Source organism: Malaclemys terrapin, chromosome 1 (genome assembly GCF_027887155.1).
Source record: "Malaclemys terrapin pileata isolate rMalTer1 chromosome 1, rMalTer1.hap1, whole genome shotgun sequence".
Taxonomy (NCBI): domain Eukaryota; kingdom Metazoa; phylum Chordata; order Testudines; family Emydidae; genus Malaclemys; species Malaclemys terrapin.
Genome location: NC_071505.1, coordinates 93499189 through 93527169, shown reverse-complemented (window position 1 = coordinate 93527169; position 27981 = coordinate 93499189). Strand labels below are relative to the sequence as shown.

The 27981-nt window shown below is 45.7% G+C and overlaps 1 protein-coding gene across 5 annotated transcripts; it reads right to left on the bottom strand.

The window, feature by feature from the left end:
• Positions 1–39: 39 nt before the first annotated feature.
• Positions 40–27962, bottom strand: DDX17 (DEAD-box helicase 17). 5 transcript variants are annotated; one of them, XM_054031543.1, is made up of 13 exons: positions 27666–27959; positions 23119–23257; positions 12947–13046; positions 12487–12620; positions 11166–11231; positions 10685–10826; positions 7547–7707; positions 7290–7462; positions 6827–6937; positions 6312–6373; positions 5855–5914; positions 1410–1649; positions 40–629 (listed from the first exon to the last, which is right to left on the bottom strand). In XM_054031543.1, the coding sequence occupies exons 1-13, from the start codon at positions 27707–27709 to the stop codon at positions 127–129; spliced, it is 1935 nt and encodes a 644-aa protein (XP_053887518.1). In that variant the 5' UTR covers positions 27710–27959; the 3' UTR covers positions 40–126. The 5 variants fall into 5 exon arrangements, 1 of the variants encoding a protein (XP_053887518.1); XR_008445336.1 differs by lacking the exon at positions 40–629 and adding an exon at positions 2844–5703 and having other exon boundaries at positions 1559–1649; positions 27666–27962; XR_008445334.1 differs by lacking the exon at positions 40–629 and adding an exon at positions 2844–4067 and having other exon boundaries at positions 1559–1649; positions 27666–27962.
• Positions 27963–27981: the final 19 nt, after the last annotated feature.

The following is a 27981-nucleotide window of genomic DNA, read 5'->3' as shown; positions in this document are numbered from 1 at the left end:
AGGAATTGGGATGATGAATGCTAAATCTAACCTGCATGAGAAAGACAACACAGTGGGGGAGAAAAGAAAAAGAAAAGTTCCTTTAAATGCAAGAGGTCTAGACTGGTCACCAGCAGCCAAGTGGTCTCATTTGCGTGAAGGAGGAGGGGGTGGGGGAGGGGGTGGATACTGGTATGTGGCAGTCTGTCCCATATAGCCTATCATGTTAGTGGCCGGAGGCTGAGGAAATTGTTGTGACATGAGAGGCTGAGGCTGCTGGCCTGACCGAGCTATCCCTGCATACTGCGGTTGGGTGGCGGTTTGAGCGGTTCTCCCAGCGGTGGCAGTGCTAGCGGCAGCATAGCCAGTAGCATTGTATTCTGCAGTGCCATAACCACTTGTGCCATAGGCAGCTGCTCCATAGCTCCCTTGGGCATAGCCATATTGGCTCTGCTGTGCCCCAAAGGCGGAATTCGGACTTCCATAAGCACTGCCATAGGTTTTGTTGGCTCCATTGGCAAAACTGTCGCCACGGTCACGGTCTCTCCGGCCATCTTTTACTCCCCGGAGCCTCCGTTCACACTCATCCTGGTACATCAGGTTAGGATTGTTGGCTGAACTGGCAGCAGTACGGTAACGAGAACGACCTCCTGGTAGTGAATACAGTGGGGTTCAGTACTGTGGATAACTCAAATAAGAAGGTCTGTAAAGCACTGAATTCTCACAATGGTTTTAATTACTCCCTCACCACTGAAGTCAACAGTTCCATGACAATAGGGCCAGAAGCCATAACATTTTCAATTGACTGGGTTGCAAAATATTCCTGCACAACTTTGCCATGGACCCTCTTTTTATCCAAGCGGTGGATACCAAATTCAAAACCTGTATCATGATCTACCCCAAGATATGAGAGAGAGCAGAACAGAAACACACTGGAAGAAATATAGCACTGACTTAAAACGGACTGGGTCAAATTTCATTTGCTTCCTTGTGGGCTGGGAGGCAGCACTCCACCCAGTAAGAAGGGGGAGTATCAGATTACTGACTGTGGTTCGATTAGGTGGGAAGCAGGACATGGCTGCAGGAAATATAACTACTTTACCGATTCACTCAGAGGCAGGTCTCTGCAGGACACTGTTTGGGGAAATAAATCCTATGGCTATGATTAAAACACTGAACACCCTCCTTCAGTTAGCTAAAAGGACCCTAAGTTGGATATGTATGCCCCAAATTAATAGGTTTTATATTATTTTGCTAATAAAAATTAGTAAATAAAATATTACTATAAGTTTACATATAATAAGCAAGACAGCAGCAGTCTGATGTTGAGATGGTTTAATTAAGGTGTTTTGCTCTGCCTCTTTACACCTATCCTCCTTCAAGATGGAGCACCTATTCCATCCTTCTAACCCCTTCCCGTTTGCCTTTACCTCCACCACCACCTCCTCCTCCTCTGTGGTCCACAAGCTGCATCAGTTTTGGATTGATGGCCTGGTTGGCTTCCTCCAACACTTTGATCAGCTCCCTGGCCTGTTTCAGGTTCCCCGGCGTGAAGAAGGTGTAGGCAGTGCCCTTGTTGGTGCTACGGGCAGTGCGGCCAATTCGGTGCACATAATCCTCAGAGCTGTTCGGATAGTCGTAGTTTATCACAAACTTAACGTCTTCCACATCTTGCGAAGTGCCCAGGTAGCGAAGCACAGTGAAGGGGTAGGTGGAGGAAAGGGGAGAGGAAGAGAAGGACGTGCCAACGAAAGGTGGGGAGCACGAATGCAGGTGACAGTAATAAGAGAAAAAAACAAGTTAGTAACTGAATGGAATAAAAACAAGAGACTCATCCCAAAAGAGCAGAAGGTTTAAATTTGAGCCATATGCATGGGTCAAAGGCCAATGACCTGAAAACTGATGGCAAGTCTTAAAGCAGTTCTCTCCATTCAAATTCACCCTTCCCTTGTTGCATCTTTGTGCCACGTGAGAGGTTCTTTACACAATATCATCTGAATTTGTTAACTGACTTTAGTCCCCTCTCCTTCAGAGAAACATGATCTGGAACAAATAAAAATGCCACCATTGTTGTGGACACAGCAAGCTGGGGTGGAAGAGGGAGAGATCTGCCACAGGGACTTTTACTCTGTTGGGAGAAGTCTATTAAAGACTAACTGCAATGAGATCACTTACCTTCCAATCAAGCACATACAAATTAAAAGTGAAAGGCTTTTACTTCACTATGAATTTTAAGGACTATAAAATATAACGAATGACTTCCCCTATCCTAGAATTTAAGGCATCCCACTTATACCACGGTAGTCAAATTCTGCCAACTTCTTATTTTAAAAAAAATATATCAAACCACAACTAAGACATTTTACCTGCCTTCTTAGTTATCATGAGAATGCATTGCACTAACATTTCACCATGCTACTAAGCCCAGTGTTAGCAAACTTCTGAATTTGAGTCATAGAATTTAAAATTGTCCAAGTCAAAACTTCAAATGTTAGACTGAACTGGGTAACTGAGTGTCCGAAAAGACAAAAAAGCTGCATCATATGCAAAAATAGCATTAAACCCTAGGAGATCTCAAAATATTCTATTCTCTGTTGGGAAATCAGATTTTTGTAAATTTATGGGGCAGAAACTAAGTAAATGTTAGTGTAACGTTTTAGTTAAAACACCTACAGTAGCAGAAATATTTGCTATGATAAGCAATGTTAAAATAGAATGGTATTACAATAAAAAATGTCCTTACAGTTCATGAAAAAAAATCTGCATTTTAAGAAGAATATTCAGAAAATATCCAAGATAAAACACAGATTTTTGTATTTTTTTTTTTTTTTTTTTAAAAGAGAGAAACATTCTCTGTTTGTTACCAGACCGATGCACACTCCCTCCTCCTGTGGGAAACCGCTGCAGCCGATCCCGTCTCTTTGCCTTTTATTTTTGGCGGCCTCCTTTCGAAAACTCCGCCCTCTGACACGGGACCACTGGAGCGCGGGGAGCATGCATCAAGGGTCCATGGCAGCGAGAAGTCCCCACACACGCTCGCTCTGTGAACTGGCTTAGATGCTTCTCTGTAGCCCCATTTGGTTGTGAAGTGCCGGAGAACCTGGGTTCAGGTAAAAATTTCAGGTCCTCCAACGCTTTTTGGCCCCACCCGGGGTTAATAGGGGCGAATGTCAAAAAAATGAAGATACAAAAATTATATCCAAAGGGTCAGACTGCATCTATTGCCCAGACTTCATCAATTTCAAAGAGGGGACAGGGAGAAAATAAAAACAAGGGGTTTGTAGTGGCAAGAGGGGACTTTATGTCTGTTTCTTATTACAGCAAAGGGGTCCCCTTATTCTTTGCTGACTCCAAAGTCCTGAATCACACCAAAAAGGGGGTGAGAAGGCAGATTTCACAGGGGGCTGCGCGAGTCTCCAACTAGGGTCCTTGGTGCAATAACAAAATATTTTAATGGGAAAAGTGTAAGGTAAGGGAGGGGAAAATATGATCGGCACAATCACATCTTCACTGCCAGAGTTTAACTAGAGTCTGACAAGCAGCAGGCTACGTGATCCTTAGCCAATCCCATTCCGCACATCCATGAGCAGCAAAGCGAGTTGAATTACCAAGTGGATACAGGGAAGCGCTTTCCTGGCAGAAAGCACCCGGAATTGTAGCTAATAGCACAGACACTGCTGACTTGATTTTTTTGAGGGGAAGGCCAGAAAAGGCAGGGGATGTTCTCCAGATTAAAAAGGTGGTCCTGTATGTGCACATATCAGGCTGAAGAAAGATCAGAGCAAGTACAAGATTTGGTTTCTCCAGTCTAGCATGCTCCAATGTATTTGTGCACAGTCACAATCTTCCTGCGCTTTTAGAAGATACTGAAGCAAGATCAAATTGTAAAAGTGATCTGGCCAGCTGCCTGGGAAACGCACCCTTTGTCAGACAACCAGAATACCCTATGGCACAGATCAAGTCTCTGACTGTTAATCAGGAGTGATATAAACTAGCAGACATGCTTGTCTAGAGAGCTGCTTCGACCACCAGTGCAGATATGCCCCCGACCCTGCACTGAGAATGATCTGCAGCTGATATCAAAGCTTCTGTTAAAGAAAACAAAACAAAATAAATTCAATGTTTTTAGTTTAACAGAGTGAAGAGTAACAAAAATAAATAAATAAATAAAAAAAATCAGTGCAGAAGGAGGACCTCTCTCCTGGAGATTATCACAAAGAAGTTATTATGGGACCCAGAACTTACCTGGAAGGAGCTTTTTGGAAACCAATATTCCATTGGGATGAGGGAAAGCCCTGGTGACTCAGCCAAAAAGCGCGCACCCCTGTTTTAAGTTATTTATGTAGCAGCCTTCACTTTCCAGGATCTTGGAGGAAGTCGTCCAGAAGTTTGCCAGTTAAGTGACTTTATTTTAAAAAGCAGCAAACTCAGGGCCCCAAAACAAGCAGAGATGTTGTTTAGTAACAAGAAACAGACTATGGTACCTTTCCCCCATAGCTTGGGTGAAGTGGGGAAGGGGGAGAGTGTTTTCTCGAGAGGTATCCAATTGAGTTGTTTTGGGGAAGCATTTTTGGGGGTGGGGCGGTTTTAAATGTCTAGGCAAGATGCACAAAGAAGCTACCAGCACATAGCAAGCCTGTTTAAAAAAAACACTGCTACAGAAAGCAGCTCTCTTTCATAAAAACTAGTTTCCGGCCTCAGTCCCTTCTCCCAACAGGCCCAAGTTCTAACTGCACAGGTCCAGACATGACCCTAGAGGGCAGAGACTGAAGTCCATATGATCACCTCTTAGAGGAAGTGTTGGACAATTTTGGGGGTGGGGGTGGGGTGAAGGTTATGTGAATGAAGGCTGCCAAGTCTCACACTAGTTTGCCAACATTTAAATGACCTTGAGATGCTCAGTACAGCCACCCTTTCAGGATATAAAAAACAGTTTCAAATAACTAAAACTCTTCTGTAATCACAGAATTTCCCTCTGTGCTTCTTGATGGATCACTTGCAATAGTTTTACTTTAAGATTTGCCACAATGGATCAGACCACTGAGGCACTAACTCTGGTATATGGCCCTCAGGAATGGTCTTTGCCACGTCTGGGAAGTGTAAGAATGCAGACGGACCCAAATTGCTTTAGAATATTTCTAAACTTACACTGGGCAAATGTAAAAGGGAGAAAGGTTAATGTTTAAACACAAAGGTTTCATACTACAAATATACTTATTAAAAGGGGGTGTTTTAACTTATGCATCCAGAAAGTTTATTTCACTGATGTGAAAATGATCTATGTAATTCTGATCCAACACAACACTTGGACAGTATATGTTGAAGGCATATAATAGAACCTGCCTACAACCAACACAGAGCCGGGAAGGCTATTTGTGAAAATAGAAAAGCTGGAGCAATGCTTTCCCAGATGTGAGCACATCTGATGGGAAAATTATGTGTATGCAGGGATTTATTTGTATATATCACCTATGTATTGTTAATTATTATATGTTGAACTACTCTCCCACACGACTCTATTTCAACTTTTATCTGATCCCCTCTGTAAATTGGGAGCAATCCAGCCCTAGCCATCCAGCCACAAAAAGCTGGAAGTGGGGAGGAAGGGGTGCAGTGGAAGGATTGGGTTGCATAATTGGACGTCTCTTCTCCCTCTTGGCGATCGATTAGTCATGCCTAGGCCTTGCTGCAGACCAAAGCCTGTTCATTAGGAGCAGGAAGAGACTTTGAATATGAAAGAAAAAAAAGAGTAATGTTAAAAAACGGTATTTCACATGTGGGGGAAAATCACGCTTTGAATTTTTTAAGAAAATATTTTTGAGTTCAAAGAAGAAAAATATGGAGCAGCAGGCAAGAGAGGCCTGTATGTACAAACCTAGCCCACGAGATGCAACATCTGTAGCGATGAGGATAGGAGCCTTTCCAGAACGGAATTCTGCAAGACAAGAATCCACTGTGAAAACAGACTAGGAGTCACAAACTATGCTGAAGGCTGTGGATTTAACTTATGTATGACCTTTCCAGAATCCAAACAGGATGGGAATTTTTTAAAGAGAGAAACATGGGACGCACACGAAGACTGCTTGGAAGTTGTCAAATCCTTTTGGGTTAGACACAGAGGAGTGGTTCTCTGCAACAACCTCCCAGTACTGAAATTAACAAATACAAAGGCTAAACAAAAACCATTGTAGGACTACAGGTAAATCAATTAACACAGATAGTGTGTGCATCTGAGAGAAAAAACAGAAACACAAGGGGAAACGTGTTTGCCTAAACCAAGCAGAAGTTCTTCAATAGTTCAAGTTACCAGCTTTCCCAGGCACTGCACTCACCGTTAAGTACCCAGTCTCTTTCTGGCTGACTCTTGTCTCCATGGATACACATAGCTGGCCAGCTGCCAAATGGAAGATGCACATGGATTTTAGAGAGGTAACAAGCAGCTTTATTAATGTTAAGAGAAAACAGTTAAGGATTAAAATCATTAAGAAATACTCATGCATTCTTTCCCTCCTTTGTTTCTGTAGAGGCTGAAAGCACCTATCATTCTTACAGGTACTAAGAACTAGTGCTTAATCCAATCGTGACTATTATACTGAAAATCCCTTTGCTTTGGCAGTCTCATACACATTGCAGCATTCTGTATGTCCCAAAAAGGCCAGCACGCTGTCCCTCTTATATAGTGCTTCAATGTGATGGAACTTTCCAGGAGCCCCATCATTGCATCTGGCTAAGCGGCTGAAGGGAAAGACCACTTCCAAGACTAGCAATATAAGCATTTCCTCCTCCTCCTCCCCACACTACAGTTTAGGGATTCCTAATGGGAAATAACTGTAAACAAGATACTCACCCATCTCTGCGCATTCTTCGAGTGAGGTCATCACATCGTCTTTTTGTCTCAACAAATATGATAGTTTTGTTCTCTTTCTCAGCCATGATTTCTTCCATCAGTTGAATTAGTCTAAAACAAAAAGAAGAGCTAAGATGTATTTACAAGAACACAGGAGAGAACTTTCAACTTATTATTTTGAGAGAATGCCTGTAATAAGCAACCACTTAAGAGAAAACTGGTTCAGTACTATTTATGAAGAGTTAAATTATCTTAGCATTTAATAACATTAGCGAACATCTACAAGCAACTAGAGGACTATGGGATTATATTGGTTAGTAAGTTTCAGTAGTGAAAAATTACATGATTGCAAGTAACTGCAGTGGACTGATTATTTTTAAAAATACTCCTCTGCACTGAAGGTTTTAAGCCTCCCTCCTCCTCTCCCGCTCAAAAAAATTGGGATAGCAGAACAACGGCCTACTTATGGTCCTTCTCGCTCTCCATGCATACATCCACTATTTGCAGGATGTTGTGGTTAGCACTCAGCTCCAGGTTGCCCACGTTGATTTGAACATAGTCACGCAGAAAATCCTCAGCAAGCTGGCGCACTTCCTTTGGCCAAGTGGCACTCCACATCAGAGTTTGCCGGTCAGGCTAAAAGAAAGGGAAAAGACTTTATTTGGATGATATATTTTGAGTGGGAATTTGAAGGAAACTATAAATCAGAGGTTCACGTACCCTTATCTGGTCAACAATTTTACGAATTTGGGGTTCAAAGCCCATATCCAACATCCTATCCGCTTCATCCAGCACAAGGTATGTACATCGGCGAAGGTTGGTCTTTCCTGCCTCCAGGAAGTCAATCAAGCGGCCAGGTGTGGCAATGCAGATCTCAACACCTTCAACATACAAGAGGGATGGGCTTATATTTCTACAGTCATAATAAATCACTTTTGACAGTAAATTTGTTATAACACTTCCCTTATACGTGTGCCCAAGACTGAGCCACTACTACTTTACTAGGAACTCTAGGCATCTTTAATCATTTTATTAACCATTCTGAAGTTACTGTTACACTATCATTAGAACCTTGAATACAGTCCAGGAGCAGACCGCCTCCTCCAAGAAATTACATGGAAGAGGAAATGTAAAGACTCAGGAACAGCAGAAAAGGTAAAATTAACCTATGCTTCTAGTCCAGTTGAATCCCCCTCATCCAAAGCTATTAACTCTAGAGAGCGCACTTTGTAGAGGAATAAAAGTTTAAGTCCCAGCGAAGTTTCCAATACTGCAGGGGTTCTCAAACCAGGAGTCACGAGGTTATGACCTGGGGGGGTCACGAGCTGTCAGCCTCCACCTCAAACATTTATAATAGTGTTAAATATATTTAAAAAAAAAAAAAAAGTGTTTTTAATTTATAAGGGGGTGGCACTCAGAGGCTTGCTGTGTGAAAGGGGTCATCACTATAAAAGTTTGAGAACCACTGCAATACTGTATCTAATCAGCCCCTTGTAGTAACACAGGAAGCCACACCCTATTCAACAGCTACTAGATAGCTCAACCTTTCATTTGCTCAGACGGCTTTGTATACAGAAAGAGGAAATGATGTACAATATCATTTAAATTAGGTAATTATTATGGAAGATAGACATCTGTTTTCCTCTGTACCATCTGCTACTATTTGAGATATAAGCCTAAACAGACTAATGGTCAAGTATGACAATTCTTATGTTCCTAAAAAGGAGACATTATTTCCACTTGAGTCTCACAGTTAAGCCCTCCAAACTCATGGAGCTGTCCCGTGAGCAGTTTAGAGACTGAGGAAGGGAGAATTTTCCTCTCTGAGAATCTCCATATCCAGCAGTCTCCCAGATGCTGGTGGCAGACCAAATCTTTTAGTTCTAGGCCAGGACTTCAGACCAAATTCCAAGAACAGCAGCTTCCAAAGCTGGAGGAAAAAATATTAATATTTTCAGTGTAGGCAAAACATACACTGATGGCAAGCGTTCTCCCAATGGCGTAGATAATACACCTCCCCGAGAGGCAGTAGGCAGGTTGACGGAAGAATTCTTCTGTAGACAGTGCTAGGTCAACACAGGGACTTGGGTCAGCTTAACTATGTTGTTCAGGGGTGTGGATTTTTCACACCCCTGAATGACAGTCATGCCAACCTAATTTTCTAGTGTAAATCACACTCCAGAAATTATGCCGGTTCTCCCCCACTCCAACTGAATATACAGTTTAGGAAGGCAAACCTCTGCGAACAAAAGAGTCTGAAGGAAACTTGGTTTTTTTAGAAAGTTCTGCTATATACTAAGAAATTGAGGTTGACCGTTTATACAACTTTGGAGGCAGAATGCTTGGAGTACAACCTGAGGGAGTCAGTCAGTCCTAAACCTTGACCCACAGTCAATAAATGTGGTGTCTTCCCAACAAACAGGGAGAAGGGGACACTTAGGGTGACCAGGTGTCCAGTTTTCGACCAGAACACCCGGTCAAAAAGGGACCCTGGTGGCTCTGGTCAACACCGCTGGCCGGGCGCTTAAAAGTATGGTTGGCGGAGTGGCAGGTCTAAGGCAGGCTAGTCCCTACCTGTCCTGGCTCCATGCTGCACTCCAGAAGCGGCCAGCAGGTCTGGCTCTTAGGCCAGGGAGGGGAGGGGGGGTGGAGCGGCCACCACAGGGCTCCATGCACTGCTGCAGCCCTGCGCTCCCATTGACTGGGAACCGTGGCCAATGGGAGCTGTGGGGGCGGTGCCTGAGGATGAGAGCAGGGTGCAGAGCCACTGCCATGCCTCTGCCTAAGAGCCGGACCTGCTGGCCACTTCCGGGGCGCAGCACGGAGTCAGGACAGGCAGGAGGAAGCCTGCCCTAGCCTTATTGCACCGCTGACCAGGAGCCGCCGGAGGCAAGCCCACGCCCCAACCCGGAGCCCCCTCCTGCACCCCAAACCCCTCATCCCCAGCAACCACCCCCAAATCCATCCCCCCAGACGGAGCCCTCACCCCCTCTTACACCCAATCCCCTGCCCAGAGCCCCCTCCCACACCCTGCACTCCTCTGCCCTGCCCCCCAGCATGGAGTCCCCTCCTGCAACCTGAACCCTTCATCCCCAGTCCCACCTCAGAGCCTGCACCCCCAGACAGAGCCCTCACCACCCTGCACTCCAATCCCCAGCCTCAACCCGCAGCCCCCTCTCGCATCCTGAACCCTCATCCCCAGCCCAATCCCAGAGTCCACACCCCCAGATGGAGCCCGCACCCCAACCACCTGCCCCAGCCCAAAGCTCCCTCCCACACCCTGAACCCCTCTGCCCCACCCAACTCCCTCCCTGCACCCCAAACCCCTCATCCCCAGAGCCCACACCCCCAGACAGAGCCCTCACCCCCTCCCCAACCTCCCGCCCCATGAAAGTGAGTGAGGGTGGGGAAGAGTAAGCACCTGAGGGAGGGGGAATGTAGTGAGCAGGGGGCAGAGGCTCGGGGAAGGGGTAGTGTAGCAGTGTGGGCCTCAGGGAAGGGGTGGGGGCAGGGTGTTCCATTTTGTGCAATTAGGAAGTTGGCAACTGTAAAGATGGTCATATGGGGAGGATGTACAGAGAAGAGGGGAGGAAAAACAGCCATCTAAATAAGTTACAAGACAAATATGGATGACTGGTACTGTTGTATGCACACCACCATTCTGACTGGAGGTACAATTGCCGTGAATTGTAGCAGTAGATAGGGCTGTGATGATGCTTAGCACCTTCCCAAACAGGCTTAAAAAACCAAAACACCACACCACTACTTCTTACTATATTTTACAATAGCATATTTTCCTGCTACCTTAAGCACAGTTCCTACAACAGTGAATTTGTAAACACACAAGAATACCATTACCTCTCTCCAGGTCTCGGATTTGGGGACCTTTGGGTGCCCCTCCATATATGCAGGTACTCTTAAGTCTTGAGCATTTGCCATAATCATCAGCCACCTGCTGGACTTGCTGGGCCAGCTCTCTGGTAGGAGCTAGAACCAAACACTACGGGAGAGGGGAAAAAACAAAAAAAATTACATCCAGGATAGCTGAGTGGAGAACACTGTCTCAAGCTAAGATAATTAATCATCTCTGCTCAGATATCAGAGGCAGAATTGACTAGATTGTCAGCATTCAATTACCTAAAAAACAACTAATAGCGGCTCTAGTACATGCTGATAATTATCACTGGGCTTTTGATACACGGAATGTGCTACCCACACTGCTACAATGAGCAGTTCTCTACTTCCTCTTTATGGCATTGTGGTGCAAAATTCATCTACACATTTCTGTTATCTGCATATTATACATGTAAAACGGAAAAAAAAACTGAGGAGCACTTACAATTGGACCATCTCCCCTCTCCAAGTATGGCTGGTGATTAATGTGAACAATTGCAGGCAGCAAGTACTGAAACAGAAGAAAATTAAGAGACGGGTTTTCCATATTAGATCATGCCAATGATCATCATATTGGATCCTGGTAATGGGGAATTTAGCTTAACATCCTTCCTCAAGCAGTGGCAAGTACCACAAGCTTTAGTGGCTACAAAATAAACCTTTCAAACTTGGATGTCTACATTTAGATATATAATAAAAGACTGCCTGACTTTCTGAATTAATGAGCACCTACAACCTAAGTTCCCTCTAAGCTGCACGGCCTATTAAGCTCTGTGCAGGTGCTCAGGGCTGTGAGGGGGGAGAGATTCCTCTCCCCCAACCCTGGATGCAACCCAACCCAGCTACAGACCTGTTGCGGCCAGGGGAGAGCGTCTCTCCTGCAGCCCCAACCCAGCCTGGCCCAGAGCTGCCGTAGAGCCCCGCTCACACCAAGGCTCTGGCACACTGGCAGCAAGGCAACTCAGACGCGCAGTGCACGAAACGGGAGGAGCGTCTCTTTGCCATTATGCCCCGAACGGCGGCTCAACGTGCTCCCCCAGGCAATAGCGAGCGCTGAGTGCACTCTGGGCAGCAGCTCCGGGCCAGGCTGGGCTGGGGCGCCTCTCCCACAGCTGTGGCAGCTCCGGGCCAAGCTGGGCTGAGTCCAGGGGAGGGGCGCCCCTCCCCTGGCTCCAACCCAGCCCAGACCTGCCGGGGCCATGTGAGAGGCACCTCTCCTCCCCAGCACAGGTGCTGCTGTGGAGAGAGAGAGCTGGGCAGAGTCCTCTCTCCCTGTCACAGCCTCAAACCCCTTGTCCCTGACCCCACCCCAGAGCCCCCCTCTGCCCCATCCCCATCCCACACGCGGAACCCCTTGGCCCCACCCCCGCCACATTATGGAGGTGATGTGGAAAAATTAGAGGGAACACTGCCTACAACTCCTGCCTATGTCGGTGGGAAGTACAAGCCTGTATTATTCTTTGTGATTTTAAAATGTGTAACTAAGTCAACCAGTAAGTGAGGTCCATTTAAAAAAACCAAACATATGCTCCCCTCTAAAAAATGGAAACATTGGCTGTGGGACAGCCAAGTAGAAGACAGACAAGATCAGGCACACAAAACAAACCACGTGCTCTTTACTACTTAACTATCCCACTTACAACACAGACCGAACATGTTTTAAAATGCTGTAACTCTCCCTTTGCACATGTCTGAATGACCAAGAGATGCAAAGCAAGAAGAAACTCATAAAAAGCAATTAAGAGGAAATGGTCACAAACACGTACTGCCAAGGTCTTCCCGGAGCCTGTCTGAGCGATGCCCACCATGTCTCTGCCACTGAGGGCCAATGGGAAGCCCTGGCACTGAATTGGAGTGGGTTCTGTGAAATTCTGATCGATCAAGACATCCATTACATATTCTGCAAGTTAAACAAAAAAGTGAAGAACACAAACTATGTATGTCTGAGTAAAAGCCATCAGTCTGAAGACAGAAGTGCTGGGGAAATTTTCCTACAGAACCCAGTTTGGGAGCAATTTAAAAGTTTCTCACTTTGAGAATCTCCGATATGACAAGCTGGAGGATTCCTTAAAGGTTTACTTTTCTGATTAAGATCTCTAAAGCTACACTAGATCTGATGACCTCTGTCTAGAACCAAATAGGTCTGATCAGAAGGGTGTTATCCCAGCACTCCTCCTTTACCCCAACAACAAAGCTGATCAGCATCTTGAATGACAGAATACTCACGTGGGAAGTTAGCATGGTGGAAGGCAAAAACAGGTTTGGGGCAGGCATCTGTCCCCCTAACGGTAATCTCTTTCTTTCGTCGCAGTTCTTCAACTTCATACTATTTAGGTGGAGGGGGAAACAAAAAACATAAAATTCCAGGTTGTCAGCAGCAATTTAATACATGTTTCTGATGTCAACTCTTAATAAATTCCATAAACGCTTTAGCTGACAGCCTGGCTGAGAGGAAGGAAGCAAAATAGATTTCTGCTCACTAAGGATGGGGCATGAAGCAGGGTGGTCCCTCTCTTTCCAATGCAGTTAAATGGGAGCTCCATGCAGAGCTCTATCAGTAACACCCTGACTCAGAACTGCTGCTCAGAACCACTTGTGAACTAACATTTCCTTTCTTGGGGAAAACATTACTCAGAAACATAGCAACGATAAATTAAGGCCCAAATATTTTTTAAGTGGGATACGGACAACATTTTCTGAAACATTTGTACTTATTTATTGTTATAAGTAACATCCCAGGTTAGCTTAACTGAAGGATCAGGAAAAATATTTCTCTACCTTTCCAGTTTAACTTTGCACATTTGACAGCACTTTGCACAAAGTCAGTTTCACTGTTCCCCCAGTCCGGGGCCTAATCCAAAACCTAGGGAACTTAGTGGAAAGACTCCCACTAATGTACGTTTTTGATTAAACCTATGGTTACTTTCCCATTTGTGTGACTCCTTCACATCGACACAGAGGAGAGGAAAAACATTCTGAAAATACAAACATGGGACTGTAAAACAAAAATTAACAGGGGCATTCAAGTGCAGTGCAGTACTTGCAACTAATGAAATTCGTTTTTTTTTTTAAATGAGTGAAAGTTGATATTTCTTTGGATTGTGTAAATAAGGCAATTAAGGAAAGACTACTTATCTTTCAGTAACTTGAGTTCAAGATGTTTCGTCCCCAGGGATGCATCATTGTAGGATGCACGCACCCCCACTTGCTCGACTGGCCATGTGAATCAACTACACACTACGAAGCCTCTTACTCCCAAGCGAGGATGTATATGTAGGCATAGATTTGCTGACGCTCCAGGTCCTTCTCAACTACAGAGCGAAAGTCTACACTTGGGGGGCAGGGAAGCGGACGGGGGGATCAAAGTTACACAACTTCAGCTACGTGAATAATGTACCTGAAGTCGATGTACTTAGATCGACTTACCGCGGTGTCTTCACTGCGGTGAGTCGACTGCTGCCGCTCCCCCGTCGACTCTGCCTGCGCCTCTCGAGGTGTTGGGAGTACAGGAGTCAACGGGAGAGCGCCCGGGGGTGGGGGTGGTCGATTTATCGCGTCTAGACTAGACGCGATAAACCGCTGCCCGCCGGATCGATCACTGCCCGCCGATCTGGCGGGTAGTGTAGACATACCCAAAGACTCCACAGCAGAGCAGAAGGAGGGCAAGAAATAGAGTACCCACAGGAACAAAACATCTCAAGGAACTCAAGTTACTGAAAGGTAAGTAACTTCTCCTCCTTCAGGTATATATCCCTATGGGTGCTCCACCACAGGAGGTTCACAAGCAGTAACTCAGCAAAGAAGTGGGTGCTGAGGAGGTGGATCCAGGACAGTTTGGAGAACTGTGTAGCCAAAGGACACATTCATCTTGGACACAGATAGGATAGCATAACATTTGGAGAACATGTGAACTGAGGATCAGGTTGCAGCCCTGCAAATTTTTACGATAGGAATGTCGTTGAGAAGGGCAAAAGAAGCAGACTGAGCCCTGATGGAGGGGGCTGTAAGCTGGAGCTGGGAATTGTACCCTGGCAGCCTCAGAGCAAGCTATGATATAACCTGAAACTCACTTTAATAGTCTGAATGGCAACAGACTGTCCTTTCATTCTTTCAGAGGTTACTAGCAGTTATGGGGACATTCTAAAGGATCTAGTCCTATCCAGATAGATGATGAGGGGCCTCAAAACATCTAAACATATGGTGGCAAGCCTCTTCCCTTAATGGGTGAGATTTGGGGAAAATACTGGTAGATTGATATCCTGACCTTCAGCAGGAAATAAAGATGAGGACATAACATGACCCTGTCACAACAGAAGGCAGTGTAAGGCAGATCAGCTTCCAGCTGAGACAAAAGCTACCAGGAATGAGGTCTTGACGGAGAGATGAAGGAATGAGTAGGTGGCCATAGGTTGGCAAGGAGAGTTTAAGGCACTGAGGACCAAGTTAAGGTCCTCAGGAGATATGGAGTTCCAGATATGAGGAAAAGTTGGACAGATCCTTAAAGAATCTGGCCACGGTAGGGTGAACAAAAACAAAAACAATTTTTCAAACAGGCAAATGGAAGGCCATAGTAGCTGCTAGGTGCACCCTGAAAGAAAACTCAGGTAAAAAGACGGTAATTTCTAACAGGCAACCAAGGATCCTTGAGAGAGTAGTTTCAGAAATGGATATGGAGTGACAGGAACACCAGGAAAGGAAGCGTTTCCACTTCTGCAGGTACGTCTTACATGTGGAAGGCTTCCTACTATTCAAAGTACAGCCTGGACCTAAACCACACAGTCCCATTTTAAAATTTGAGACCCATTGAGAGCCAAGCCTTGAAGATCAGATAAACACAGTTGGGGTGTCAGGAGTTCCCAGCTGAGAGGGAAGTGTTGAGATATTCCTCCAGAGAAGTGGAGTAGATATGAGTACCACCCTTGTCTGGGCCAAGACGGTACTACTAAGAAGACCCTCACTTGCTCCTGCCTCAATTTGACTAAAGTGCTGGGGATTAGTGGTGCTGCAGGGTAGGCACAGAGAACAGCACAGGACCAGGGGACTAGAATGGTTCTCCCCTAAAGAGGTGCAACTGCATCCCATTTTGGAGCAGAAGATTTGGCATTTCATACTGGTCAAGGTTGCAAAGAGATCCACTATGGGGGGGCCCTATGCTTCACAGTTGCTGTGGCAGATCAGATTATTGAGCTCCCACACATGATCCTGTGGAGATCTCTATGTGGTAGGCAATACACCAGTTCCATAGTTTTAGTAACTATGCACAAAGACTGGAATTTTGCCCCCCCCCCAATTTATATAGTACACATCCACCCTGTTGTCCATCCATTACTCTAGTAGTGTGACCCTGAATGTTGTGGGAAAAACACTGGCACACAAACTCCCCTGATTTCAAGAACATTTCTTTGTGAAACCTGTTCTTAAACCCAGTGCAAACTTTGCACTTGGATGGGACGTGAGAGTCTCTGGGACACCGAAGACAGCTAGAAAACCTTTTGCCTTTGGGGGAAAAATGTATTGCAGGTCTGGCAGGATTTGAATTCTGGGGCCTTTGGCATACCTCAGAAACTAGGTTGAAGAGAAAGGCCAAGGAAATGTTCCCAAGAAACTGAGATGGTGGAATCCCCCTCCCTCCAAAGCACAATCTTGTGCAAAGTAAGAGGAAATAAATAAGTACAACACAGGCTGGAAAGAGCTTCTAGGACGCAGTGGACATGCATTTGCTGTCTTGAGCTGCAGGTGTCTGAGAAGGAACTGCAGCAGCAGCAGATCTGTGCCTCTCTACATATCCTTGCTTGAGGCACGAGGCTGCATAGTGTGAAGATGAGGACCTTGCTGATTCAATCTTCCGACTGAGCACACAGGTGTGTGCATCCTACAACTGAGCACTTATATGAACATAAAAAAAAAAAACTATTTCCTATGGAGGGTGTATGGAATGTGTCAAGAAAGGTGATTAAAAAGATAATTCAGTTTATTATACTCCTTTTATTTTCTGTATGGGGGGGTCTAAAGGGAAAAAAAACGGGAAAAATAGGATTAAAATAAATTATGAAAAGGGCAACAGACTGTTCCTAAATTTCTCATCCATTAGCAGCAGCATCTGTGATTCAAACGAACTGTTGTGTTTTGTTTTCCTTCAACTGTTTAGTTTGTTCAAAAACTTTCCTGATGTAGTGCTTGCAATAATGTATCTCCTATCCACAATAATAAATCATGGCATCAGATATGCCTCACTAATAGAACCAGACAGGTCAACCAAGGAGATGATGGATTAGAAAATCATTAAATTGAAGTCTTGTATTTAAAATCCAATTTAACAATGGGGAAAAAGGAAATTCAGAAGCACACAGGACAGATGAAAAAGTCTGGTATAAAGGGTCCCGCTGACCCACAGCCCCTTCAGTTCCTTCTTGCTGGCTAACTCCAACAGAGGGACAGGAGGGGAGTACGGGGGCTTGGAATGGACATGAACACCACATCTCGAAGAACAGTTATGCAAGCCTAGTAACCATTTTTTCTTCTTCTTCGTGTGCTCTCTAATATGCTGATTGTAATACCACTCAGCCAAACCCAGTATCATCTCTAGCCTGCTGGGTGATGGTGTAGTGAGATACAAAAGTGTGAACTGACGACCACGATGCCACTCTACAAACGTCCTGGATAGGAACTTGAGTCATAAATGCTGCTAAAGATGCTTAGGCCCCTGTGGAATACGTCACCAGTTCAGGAGGAGAGGGGCCACATCGTAGCATGTACGAATACAGAAGGTGATCCATGATGAAATTCTCTGGGCTGAGACTGGAAGATCTTTCATCCTGTGTACAATGGCTACAAATAGCTGAATAGATTTCCAAAATCATGTAGTCCTTTCTACGTTGAAGGCTAGTGCACGTCTGATGTCCAGCAAGTGGAGCCTCTGCTCCTCCTGTTGACATGAGGCTTTGGAGACCAGTAGGAAGATATCCCAGTTACTATGGAATTGTGAAATCACCTTAGGGAGGAAGGACGGATGCAGACACAACTGGACCTTGTCCTTGAAGAGTATTGTGTGGGGTGGTTCTGAAGTAATGTCCACCAGGAAGGCCACCTTCCAGAACAGGTACAGCAGAGAGCATGTTGCCAACAGTTCAAATGGAGGTTCTGTTAGCCTTGCCAACACCAAGTTGAGATCCTAGGGAGGGACTGGTTGCCATACATGGGAATACAATTTCTCATGGCCTTAAGAAACCAACTGCAAATGGAGTTTGAGAAGACGGAACAGCCGTTCACCCATGGGTGAAAGGCCAAGAATGCAGCTAGATGGACCTAATAGATGACATGGTTAGACCTTCCTGTTTCAAGTGCAGCAAGTAATCTAGAATGAATGTAGAGTTAACTGTGTAGGTGTAGCACCTTTCTTCGTAGACCAGATCGAGAATCTTTTCCACTCTGCCAGGTAAGTGGCTCTAGTGGAGGATTTTCTGCTCCCTAAAAGCATCTTGCAAACCAGCCCTCAGCATGCTAGCTCTGTGAGGTTCAGCCACAGAGCTTCCAGACCATGAGACAAAGGGACTCGACGTTTGGATGACTTAGACGGCCATGGTCCTGGAAGATCAGGTCTGGAAATGCTGGCGGACGGATTGGCGTTTCTACTAAAAGGTCTAGGACCGTGGTGAACCAGTGCAGACATGGCCAAGTCAGGATGAGACACGCTTCGTCCCTTCTGACCCTCAGCAAGGCCTCGTGTATGAGAGGAATGGGAGGGAATGTGTAGAAAAGATAGCCCATCCAAGGGAGAAAAGAGACATCTGCAAGTAACCGCGGACTGTGAACCATGAAGGAGCAGAACTGGAGACACTTCCTGTTGTGCTTCATCATGAACAGATCTGGGGAGTCCCCCCACTTCTGGAAAATGCGTTTTAAAACATCTGGATGGATGGACCGCTTGTGATGGCTGGAGAAAGATCAGCTGTTGTAGTCCGTTAACTTGTTCTGCGACCCCGGGAGATAAGAGGCTTCGAGGTGGATTGAGTGGGCGAAGCAGAATTCCCACAAGCAAAGTGCTTCTTGGCACAGGTGAGAGGAGCGTGCGCCACCCTGCCTGTTGATATAGAACATCACCGTTGTGTTGTTTGTGAGAACTCACATGCACTTGCCCGCCATGTGGGGTTGGAATGCTTGGCAGCCCAGGCAAAAGTTCCCCCGACGACGTGTAGTGAGAGCTCTTCTGGAGACTAGAGGTTCTGAGGGACCCTAAGTGAGCTCCCGAGCCCATTCGAGAAGCATCTGCTATGGGAGACACTGATGGTTGGGATCCTGAAAATGGGATTCCTGCAAACATTGCCAGTGGGTCCAACCACCAAAGAAGGGAGGTGATCACTGGATGACCGTGTCTACGTGGTGTTGGCCCATTGAGTATACAGATGCCAACCACGCCTGAAGAGGTGCTATGGTGATTTCAGAGGTTCTCGATAAGCATCCCTATTGCTGGGAATCGAGCTTCCAGGAGGAAGGCTTTGTCTGGGACCAAGTTGAGGATCGCCCCGATGAATTCTATTCTTTGAACCAGGGAGAGAGTAGACTTCTGCACATTTATTAGCAGACCTAAGTCCTGGAATGTTGACTGTATTAACTTTATATTGGATTCCACCTGGGCAAGGTCTGATCTTTGATCAGCCAGTCACCGAGGTAAGGGTAGACGTGAACCCCTTGTCTCCTCAGGAAGGCTGCCATAACTGCCATGCACTTCATGAACATCTGAGGGGCCACTGATAGGTTGAACAGGAGCACATGATTCACAATAAATCTGAGGAACCTTCTGTGTCCCTGAAAGATTGAAATGTAAAAGAAAGCATCCTTCAAATCGAGGGCGGCATACCAATGCCCTGGATCCAGGGCGAGGATGATGGAGGCCAAGGAAACCATGCGGAACTTGAGCTTTTTCATAGATCTGTTGTGGTTTCACAGGTCCAGAATTGGTCTAAACTGCCGTTGGCTGTTGGGATTAGAGAATAATGGAGTAGAGCCACCAGCCCCTTAACTCCTGTGGAACCTCCTCCACTGCTCTCACCCTTAGGAACGACTGCACCTCTTGGGCTAGAAGCTGTTTGTGAGAAGGGTCCCTGAAGAGGAACAGGGAGAGGGGGTTGGAAGAAGGGGAACAACTGAACTGAAGGGTGTGTCCCAGTGCTACTGTGCATAGCACCCTGAGATCCAAAGTAATACGGGCCCACGCCTGATAGAAGTGGGATAATCGGTTCAAAAAAAAAAAATTAGGAAACTGGCTCCACAAATTTTCCCGGTACGTCGTACCAAAGTGCCCTATCAAAAGGCCTGCTTAGATCCTGCCAGGTGTCGCGCCCCACCCTCCAAACGAAGACTGGGGCGGAGGTCTTCTCCTATAGCCCCTGCTCCTCCCTCTTACTGTAGAGTGACGAGGCAGGTGTCTGGAAGAAACCAGTAGCTGGTTGGGGCTTGAAGTATTTCCTAGAGGGAGCTGGTGTACGCAGCCCTAGGGACTTCAGCGTGGCTCTCATGTCCTTCAGGCTGTCCAGTTTGGAGTCTGCTCGCTCCAAAAAGAGCAATGTATCCTGGAAAGGAAGGTCCTGCAATGTCTGCTGCATCTCATGGGGTGGGCCCGAGGAGTGAAGCCAGGAGCTTCTCCACATTGCCACCACTGAGACCACGGATCAGGCTGCAGAGTCTGCCGCATCCAAGGCATCCTGCAAGGACACCCTTACCACTAATCTTCCCTCAACTAGGGCTGCAAATTCGCATCTGGACTCCTACAGTAATAATTCTTTACGTTTTGCCACACAGTCCCAGGAATTAAAATCACAGTTGCTCAGGAGCACTTGCTGAGCTGGAGGCTGCCAGCTGAATAGACCTTTCTGTCAAAAAGGTCTAGTTTCGGCATCCTTGGCCTTGGACCTTGCTGACACTGTCACTCCTCGTTGGCTGCTGATACTATACCAATGAGCCTGGTGGTGGATGAGCATACCTCTTTAGCTGGAAAAAAAGTACTTTTTCTCCACCCTTTTTGCCATCGGCTGAAGGAAGGCTGTGGTCTGCCCTAAGGCCTGGATGGGGTCCATAGTAGCCTCATTGAAGGGCAAAGTCACTCGAGGGGACCGATGCAGCTAGAATATCCACCAGAGGATGTGAGGACTCCTTTATCTCCTCTACCTGGAGCCACAGGTTTTGTGCTACTCTTTTGAGGAGCTACTTATGCGCCCTGTAATCAACCTGAGAGGACACAATGTCCGTTCCCATCACTGCCTCATTTGGAGAGGAGGAAGAGAAAACCTGCGCATGCAGGGGGAACTGCTCCTTGCTCTCAGCACTGGACGGGTTTCATGGTGCCAGGTCTTGATATTCAGCCCCAGGCTCGGTACCGAGATCTGGGTCCTGCTCCTAGGACGGCACTGGGGGTGCTCTAGATTCCAATACAATGGAGTAAGACCTTATGGACTATGAACCCTAGACTGAAGGAAAAACCCAGAGGTTCCATTTGCCACTGTGCTGGTGGCCAAACCGCAGGAGGGATGCCCTGGCCCATGTCAGCCATTGAGTGATGTTGGCTAGAGTGTTGGTGCCGGCTTCTGCAGGAGACATACGACTCCGCCTCCAAGTCCGTCTCCAAGGATTCCCTTCCAGGCAACCAGAGTGGAGTGGTGCCGACTGCTACCGGGAAACAGTGCCAGGAGGGAGGAGACTGGGGCTGCCCCAGGATGACTGGTTTCCCTTATGACAGCACCTGGGGCCTTGGTGCCATGGGAGCTCTTGCCACCACTGACATCTCCTATACGGCAGGGGATGGTGGTACCTGGAGAGATAGTAAATGTCTCGCAGCCTCAAACACCTCTGGCACAGATGGTATTGCAAGGGCAGCAGAGCTCTGATGGCTCTGAGTCATGTCTGAGTATGGCGGAGAGTCCATCGGTGCCAGCCTCAAGGGTGTCCATTCTGGGGCCAAAGTCAACAGCATCAGGCAAGTTGCAGGGGTCTCAGAGTGGCCCGGCATGGGTCGCACTCTGTTAGCGTCTCTTTGCCTCATGGACTTTGGAGTTAGGGATCGCACCCTGTCCACGTCTTCAGTTTCTTTCTCAGCACTGGCGATGGAGAACAGTGCAGAAAGTTCCTTGCCAGAGTGATCATCTTTGGCACCTAGGATGATGGATGGTGCTGGGAGTCCCAAGAAGAAGCAGCGTCTTTTTCAGCGCCAGAAGTGTGGAATGGCGCTGAGTCTTCCTGACAGAAGCCAGGGTGCTTCTTATCGAGGCTGAAGTACTCGGCACCAAGTCCGAGTGACTAGGCTCTGAAGGAGGGCAAAGTGCTGCCTCCTAGGAGGAACCTAAGCCTGGTGTCAGTTTCTTTTTTGGTGCAGGCCTTGAAGCGTCTGCAGATTCTGAAGTGCTCCCACATGTGAGCTTCCCCCAGGCACTTAAGGCAGCTGGAATGGGGGTCACTGACAGGCTTCAGTTTGTGGCATGAAGCACAAGGCGCTCCCCGGTGACAGGAAGGACTAGTTCCGCTGAGCAGGGTTTGCTAATCTAAGGGCTGGTCTACACTGGGAGGGAGGGAGGGGGAAATCGATCTAAGATATGCAATTTCAGCTACGAGAATAGCGTAGTTGAAGTCGACATATCTTAGATCGATTTATCTCGGGTCCTCACGGTGCGGGATCGACAGCCACGGCTCCCCCATCGACTCCGCTTCCGCCTCTTGCTCTGGTGGAGTTCCGGGGTTGACTGGGGGTGGGGAGGGGGGTTCGGCAGCGGCGCTCCGGGGGTGGGGGGTGTTCAGCAGCGCTTGGTGGCGCTCCACAGGGGACTCCACTTCCACTTCTCGCTCTGGTGGAGTTCCAGAGTCAACGGGGAGCACGTTTGGGGATAGATTTATCATATCTAGACAAGACGCAATAAATCTATCCCTGATAGATCGATTACTACCTGCCGAATTGGCAGGTAGTGAAGACGTACCCTAACTAACTTAACAACTGAAACATTACTACTACGAACGAAGATAACTATTACAATCAAAGTCCACTGAGAGGAGTACTTGTGGAAAAAATCAAGAACAAGGTGAAGTTCCAGTGACTGTGACAGGCAATAAAAAGGAACTAAGGGAGTTGCGGGTCAGCAGAACCTTTACACTGGCACTATGAGCACATGACTCTAGGGGGCACCAGTGCCAACCCAACAGATACCACCAAGGGAAAAATTTTCCAGTGGCAGTGCGAGCACACACCTACATTGGAATGGACATGAGCAAGCACTCAAAATACCTTTCTCCAAAGTGTATATATAAAACAATACGGGAAAATACAATTAGAACATAGTCTGCATATCCCCAATTTTCCCACTTTTAAAGATTCTCTGGTGCACTGAAAACGGAAAGGACAGGAGAAGGAAACTTACGGGGGTTAGCCTGGCCACTTCTGGATGCTCCACATAAAAGTTCTTCTCAAATTTGGGCAGCTCATTCAGGTCCCACTTCTTTTTGCGTAGACGCTCCCCTGGATTACCAAATTTCTTTGGGGGCAGAGGACTACCAAACCTGGGGGTACCAACATAAGTTTTTAAAAAACAATTTATAAAAGGATTTCACAGCTCTGTCATTTGTAGATTCCTCAAGATGCTTTCATAGTTATCTTTAAGTTAAAATAAATATTGAAATTTTAGTTACTCTGAAAATGCCCTTAAAATACTGCTAGACACAAGGATTGGGAAGGTCTTCAGTACTCTTGCTCCCTTCAGTAAAGTCTATCGCCCAATTACCACTCCTCCAATGATGTTAGATTCTACATTAAAAGTAACTATTTCATCATTCCTCTTTCACCTTTTCTTTCCCTCCTCATCAATATGCCCCAGTCAACGTACAAATAAAGCACAGAGAAAAGCTGATGTCAGTATCAGAGTTTTTGCTAGGCAGATCTGAAGCAATTACAAAGCAGCCACAATTTTTACCAGGGTCACAGCAGAAATATTTGGATGGGGGGAAAAAACTGAGTCCCATTTCTTAGACACTTCTGAGAAAGTCTCGAGAGAAAATAAAATGTCAGTTTTTATTCTTTAATACCTGGCAGAGCTACTCAGAAATTAGTACAGTTTATCCGCTACATAAGGAATACACTCCACCCTGCTTTTAATTTTTATTTATTTTTAAAAGAGGTGGGGATTTATATGTAATTATTCACTTATCCAAAGGAGAATAAACATGGTTTTTTATGGCCTACACCACAGTTGGGAAGTATTGAAAACTGAAGCACAGATTGGCATGAAGTGTTTAGCTATTATAATTATAAATGTTTACTTAATAGTACATCTTTTAAATAGTTCTTAGAAAAACCTGTTATTGTTTCACTATTGTGCCAGATTTCAATAGAAGCTGCTATTTTAAATAGTGTCAGGTCAAACGCTATTCTAAATTTAGGTATGATAAAGAATAAGCTTTTGAAAAATATGAAGACAAGAAAGAGTGTTTGATTTTTTTAAAACTCCAATTGAATAAAGACTCCTGCAGTATTTCCATCGAAACAACTGAATATTATGCTAATACTGGAGTACCAGAAAATGAAACCAACTAGAAACTATCAACAAAAAAGGTTTACTTGATCCAAGCTGAGAAAAAAATGTTTAAATTTACACTCTGGTCAAAACTAAATTAGATGTAAGTGTTTTTGTTTTAATAATCCATGGTTTTATTTGTAATATTGGCAAGGAAATGTTTTAAATGTTAAATAAGTGTCCTCTGAAAGTTATTTCCCAAGAGAAGCTAGAGTGATAATACAGAGCAGAACTCAGAGAAAGCAGAACGGGAAACGGGATTACACTTGTAGAAGGCAAGTGTTTTAACCAACATCAAATTAACTATAAAGTTATAGGTTCAAAAATGTTGCTTAAGCTGCAGTCTTGACAGCCCTTTTCTCCTTTCTGTAAATGTAGTTCTATTCCGTATCAGATTGCTAAAACGGCTGCTTATTTACTTTTATCATATTTAACACTATAAAACATATAAAAAGTAGTTTACAACCATCTGTAATTAAATAGTGATTTGAATCTTTTATGACTTCTTAGGACTGTCAATGTAAGTTACTAGTTACAGGAGCATTTCACAATCATTAAATACATTCTTCAGACTATGCTAGTTTAGAACCTGAAGGTGTGCACCTGAGTAATTTTTCTGATGAAGGCAATAGGACTACATAGGTGAGTAAAAATTAAATATATGCATGAATGCTTGCAAATTCAGAGCCTTAGATATTTGGACATTGTTTGCTTTAGTGTCATCAATAAACAAAACCACGATGCAGTTCGCAGAATTTCAATTCCATGTTGCTTTGCTTATACACAATATAGCTTTAGATTGGCTTTCCAAAAAGTGAGTCTTTTAGCATTTATAATACCCCAATATGTATCATTTCATTCACTGATCCTGAGGTAACCGACATTTTACATACTGATATGGAACAGATTACAATTCCAGTTACACTGATGTAAATCTCAAGTAATTCTATTTACTTGCATAGAGATATTTCATTTTCCCTGATTCAGAAGTGACTGAGTCCAAATTGGTCTTAGATATTGAGTGATCACTTCACCAATAATGAAATGCAGCCATCTCCAGAATTGAATGCAGCAGCAGCTTATTCAAGTGCCAAAGTAAAACTGCATCATCCCAGTCCTAAAAAGTCCTGAATGAGTTGCAGATGACAAGAAGCAAAGAAAAATTCCAGATCTAGTTTGCCCTACAACAGGAATGAACAGTAAACAGAATGTAAACATCCAACTGGAGTTTGTCCAGTACACTGGGTGGAGTACCCAATTATCTTTCAAATACCACCATACAATTTTTGATGACTGCAATCATTAGAAATATTGTTTTACATCTCAGAAATGATTTTTTCAAAAAAAATCATGATGTGCTGAACTTCTGGTACAAAACTGTCCAGGAACAGAGTTTTCGATATCAAAACAAATTTACAATATAGATATAGACAAATGCAACCCAGTTTTTGATATTACAGAAAACTAAGTTTTGTGAGATTTTTGTAGCAGTTCATAAAGATATGCAACAAAGCAAAGTAGTACTTGGAATAACATCAGGGCCAAAGCCCATTACTTATGCATTTATGTGAATTAAACTTTTTTTAAAAAAAAAGATCCATTGTCAAGTAGTTTCCCCATTCCCGATTCTGTCCTTTTCTATTTGACTACAATATTTTTCTCCTCTCTTCATTTAGCATGGAGATGAAATAAGATTTTAAATTACCTTTCCTGTGGTCACTCTAAACCCTGTCACAATACATTTTGATGATGCAATGTGTAACAACGTCAGCAAAATTCTAAAGAGAACAAAGTATTGTGCTTTTGTAGGTTCTACACCAATGATGGCTTAAAATCTGAAAGCAAAATTCTTAAAAAGAAGAAACATCTCTTTATCCCAAATGAGATCATGTAAATGTCAAGGCAGGTCAAATGCTGATGCCTTAAAATTTGGATAGTCCCCCTTTAAGTATCTGTGTCTGTGGGGCCCTCTTCTCTGCAATACAACTGAAAGGATCTTTTTATTTCATAAGGGGGTTGTTTGTATGTATGTAGGATGTGAATATAAAATTAGAGTGGAACTCCTAGCTTCCCCTGCTCTACTAGGAAAGATAATGTTAACAAGCCCTTCCATGTGCAAGGAAAACATTCTTGAACTTCACCTAAAGTAAAGGGGGAAATAAATTTAAATGGGACAAGCAGGCATTTTTCCTGACTTAAAAATCAATCATCAAAGAAGGAATAAGAGGAGCAGCGAGTATATTTTATTATTTGCTCTCTCTCAGGGCCTGATTCCTCCTTTTTAATCCCCACTACTTGTCTTTTTCAGGGAAATCTTGGGGTACTGCCATTTCTTAACCCCCTTCTACTAAAACAAAAAACACCACCACCACAAACAACCACCCTGGGCCATTTATATATTTTCTATCAAGCATTTTATGATATTGGATGATTTCTTATACTTTTGTTTTGCTCCCAAAAATCAGAGCTCAACTGAACCTGATTCTCCTAAACTGAATGAGGCCCCATGATAAGTGATATCAAGAATAATAAAAAGAGCAGGGAACCAAATTGTTAGGCCTTTGCACAGCAATATGGAAGATTGTGTTTGATTGCTGATTTCTTTTTCCCAACCCTGAACACACTCCTGAGGCTTAATCCAGGGCCATGGTCCCTGGGATCAGGGCTCTGCTACTACACAAGAGACCCACGTTCAACTTTCAGGTCTGTTTCCACTCCCTCAGTCAGCAGGGGCTGGGAATACTGCAGAGATGTACATTGTTACTTAACAGCAATCTTTCTGGTCATTTTAATGGTAATAACATTCGGAGAAGTGATCAGGTCCAGCCCACTCTACAAGTTATGTGTGTCGTCCATGGTGAGCAAAGGCTTCTAAAGCGAGGTTACCAGGTAGAGGAAGAGGGATCCCTACGGCGCGAAGTGGGAACAGTGTGGAGGAAGGAAAGGCAAAGTCAAAGCCCTCACTCCTAAAGGCCATGAAATCAGGCCTAGGGACAGGGAAGAAGTATCCTGCCAGCCACAGGAGAAACTTCCCTGTCTTCTCGCACCAGACACTGCAGAGCAGGAACAACGGTGTGCGGGGGCGATTCCTTCCACACCTTGTGGCTACCCAGAGCCCCTCACCGCCCCCCTCCCCCACCCCGGATCCCACCGGGCTCCTCCCATCGCGGGCACCCCCAGTTCCGGGTTCCCAGCCCGTCACTCGGCTCCTCACAGGCCCGGACCCAGCCCTTCCCGTGGCCCTAGGACGTGACCCTGACTCCGAGGCCCCGACCTAGGCTAGGCCCCCTCCCGCCGGAGATCGAGCTCCCCCCGCCCAAGTCTCGGGGCCTTGCCCGGCTTCTCCGCCCCACCCCGACCCTCCTCCACACCGGGCTGCCGCACCCCGGGCCTCTTACCCGCCGCGGTCACGGTCGCGGCCCCGGTCTCCGAAGCCTCGCATTTTCCCGCAGAGGGGGCACCGAGGGGCGCGAGCTGGGGGCGGGGCGGGGGGCTCGGCCGGCGGCGGCAGTTGTGTCCCGGCGGAGTCGCCCTTGGCCGCCTCACTTCCCGGGGGAGGGGGCGGGGAGGCTAGAGATCCGGCCGGGATTGGTTCGCGGGGCCGAGAGCGGCTCGGTTAGCGTCAGGGCCCGTCGAGCGCGGAGACAAGACAGCGTCCTCTTCCTCCGGACTCCCGGCACAAAATGGCCGCCGCCGCCCCAGCCCGCTCTACTT

Coding starts and splice junctions, on each gene's coding strand:
- DDX17 (XM_054031543.1), bottom strand. CDS start 27,709: ATGCGAGGCTTCGGAGACCGGGGCCGCGACCGTGACCGCGGCGG. Junction 12,621..12,946: donor CCACCATGCTAACTTCCCAC/GTGAGTATTCTG, acceptor TTTAACTTGCAG/AATATGTAATGGATGTCTTG. Junction 5,915..6,311: donor AAGAGACTGGGTACTTAACG/GTGAGTGCAGTG, acceptor CTTGTCTTGCAG/AATTCCGTTCTGGAAAGGCT.